The sequence below is a fragment of the Pteropus vampyrus genome, unplaced genomic scaffold (genome assembly GCF_000151845.1).
Source record: "Pteropus vampyrus isolate Shadow unplaced genomic scaffold, Pvam_2.0 Scaffold24, whole genome shotgun sequence".
NCBI lineage: Eukaryota > Metazoa > Chordata > Mammalia > Chiroptera > Pteropodidae > Pteropus > Pteropus vampyrus.
Genome location: NW_011888805.1, coordinates 22,897 through 25,173, shown reverse-complemented (window position 1 = coordinate 25,173; position 2,277 = coordinate 22,897). Strand labels below are relative to the sequence as shown.

The following is a 2,277-nucleotide window of genomic DNA, read 5'->3' as shown; positions in this document are numbered from 1 at the left end:
ACACACTATTGTGGGCTGACTTAGTCACTTCAACACATCTCTCTCCAGCATCCTCCTAACCACACGCAATAGCCACCTAATCAGTCTGCTTCTCTGCTTCCAGACTGCCTGGTGCTGCTGGAGAATGGATTTGACCTGCTCCATGACACAGCTCCATAGCTCCCAGGCTGTGAGACACTCAGGCAAGTGACCCTCTCGCCAAGCCTTCCAGTACACTGGTTTATAAGAGAACCTAGTTCTTTGGGTGTTGGGAAGACGAAGAAAATTCATGCGTCTAAAGAGTTTATAATAGCAAACTTAATAAATGTCGGCAGTAAAAAGGGCTGATGGGTTCCCCTGTAAATTTGTGCTATCCTATCCCATCTGGCCCCTCACCAATCACAATATTTCTACTCACTCTAACAAATTCTCTGTAAGAGCTTTTCTAGGCCATTTTCGTGGCCCTTTAGCTTCCAACTCCACATGCTCACAAGAATTAGGGGAAAAAAAAAAAATTCAAGAAGGAAAAACTTAGTAGTCTCAGAACCAGAAAGAACTTCAACAGGTTAAGCATCTGAGCAGGGAAAACAGGGTGTTTGTATAGGGTAACCTTTGCCCTACCTCCTAGCTGCAGAGGGGAGTGAGGGCGTCTCCACATTTCCATGTTGCTGGGGACCTGAAGAAGTGTGAGCATGGCAGTGTTTTTCCAGAATGAGGACCAACCCCACAGGTCACCTATTTTCACCTCTGAACATCTACGAAACTGAATTCCTAGACAAACTCCCCCTAGGGAAGGACAAAGAAATAGAAGGAAAAATGACAAAAAACCAAAAAACGAAAAAAACAAAATTCTATTAGTAAACTAAACTTAAAAAAAAAAAAAAAAAAAACCATGGGCACGCTCTTTATTTTCCTTTTGGTTTCTCCTGACTTTCAGGAAAGTTCCCTTTGGCAATGTCAGTTTCTTCCAGATGTGCACTGAGAACAAGGGAGAGAGATTTTATTTTTATTTTATTTTTTGCTGTTGGGACTTTTGGATCTGTCTGTGCTGGGACAGAGAGGAAGAATGCATGCGTCACAGCCATGGAGCAGGCTCAGGGATGCTGGGGTGGGGGCTCCAAGTAAAAGTGCCTCCTGCTCCCACTTAAGGAAGAAAACTTTGGGGTCCTTCCTAGTGTCTGCCTCCAAGCTGAGGCAGTCACTGGGTGACCTTTGATGTCTGCTCCCCTGACAAGGGTTCTGAGCCTCCTCTTGGATGGAGCTGGGTAGGGAGACAGGGCACCTTGCACACAGATTTCCAGACCCTTCTCATTGGAGGTGATGGAGGCTCCAGATTCCCACACTGGCTGAGGCTACCCGCCTACTCTTGCTCTGACATCAATCTTGTGTTCTTGTAAGTCAAGCAATAGAGTGAGCTCAAACACGCTGAGCTGACCACAAGTGGGCCCAATCAAGGTTTTCTTCCTTCAGAAACCCTAATGTCCAATTGCTACATTTTTTGTGTGTGCCTCCTCTTATGTGTCTTGATTTTCATTCTGAAGTTCCTTTTCACTCTATGAAAGCGAAAAAGCAGTTCACGAAAATCGGTTAGACCCACTTCAAAAATGCCTGACACATGCTTTCCCATTTTTGTCTGATGAAATCAACCGCAGCGGGAAGGGAAAGCCAAGCTAAACACCGGAGTGTTAGGAGTAATCTGGGGTCTAATTAGGTTTTGCTCTTGCAATTACTTGACACAAACCATGCCTTACAAAAACATGGGACTAAGACGAACCTTTTTATTTTGGTTTTGAGTTTTTCTCCTTTAAATAGAATTTCCGTGGATTTCCTCAGATTGGCCTCTATCCCCAAGCCTAGAAAATCCGTAGAAGCAGCGCACCATGCCTGTTTCCGCCCCATGAATTGGGATTTTTCAGAAACCATCCCTAAAACAGAGAAATCGGAGCCCTCTGCTGAAGGGACGCAACTAAGATAACTTGGAACAAAGGTGTTTCATTTCTGACTTGGCTGAGGAGGGCCCAGCCGTCCTACCCAGGCAAGGTCTTGCAAATGAAGCCACCCAACAGCAGCAAGGACAGCAGGACCCCAGCGGTGTGTCCCAGCCCCCTTCAGTGGCACGCTTACCCAGCCGTGGCGAGGCCCAGGCGGTGGACGGGAAGCCGGCTTCCAGGCCTTGCTGCCCGCCCTCCCGGGCGCGGCTGAGGCTGTAGCTACTGTAGCCGCGGCGCATCGCGAACTTGCAGACGCTGCGGCCGCGCGCGGTGCAGTTGAAGAGGTAGCAGCCGAGCGCGGTGTCCG

At 47.9% G+C, this 2,277-nt stretch overlaps 1 protein-coding gene across 1 annotated transcript in view; it reads right to left on the bottom strand.

Moving 5' to 3' along the window:
- LRP11 (LDL receptor related protein 11) overlaps nucleotides 1-2,275 on the bottom strand; it is a gene marked incomplete at its 5' end in the record, with an annotated part of 35,298 nt that extends 33,023 nt beyond the window's left edge. The window contains 2 exons of the mRNA XM_023528325.1: nucleotides 491-765; nucleotides 2,104-2,275. Of these exons, the coding sequence (XP_023384093.1) occupies nucleotides 491-765; nucleotides 2,104-2,275 (447 nt within the window). The remainder of the gene's footprint in view (nucleotides 1-490; nucleotides 766-2,103) is intronic.
- Nucleotides 2,276-2,277: the final 2 nt, after the last annotated feature.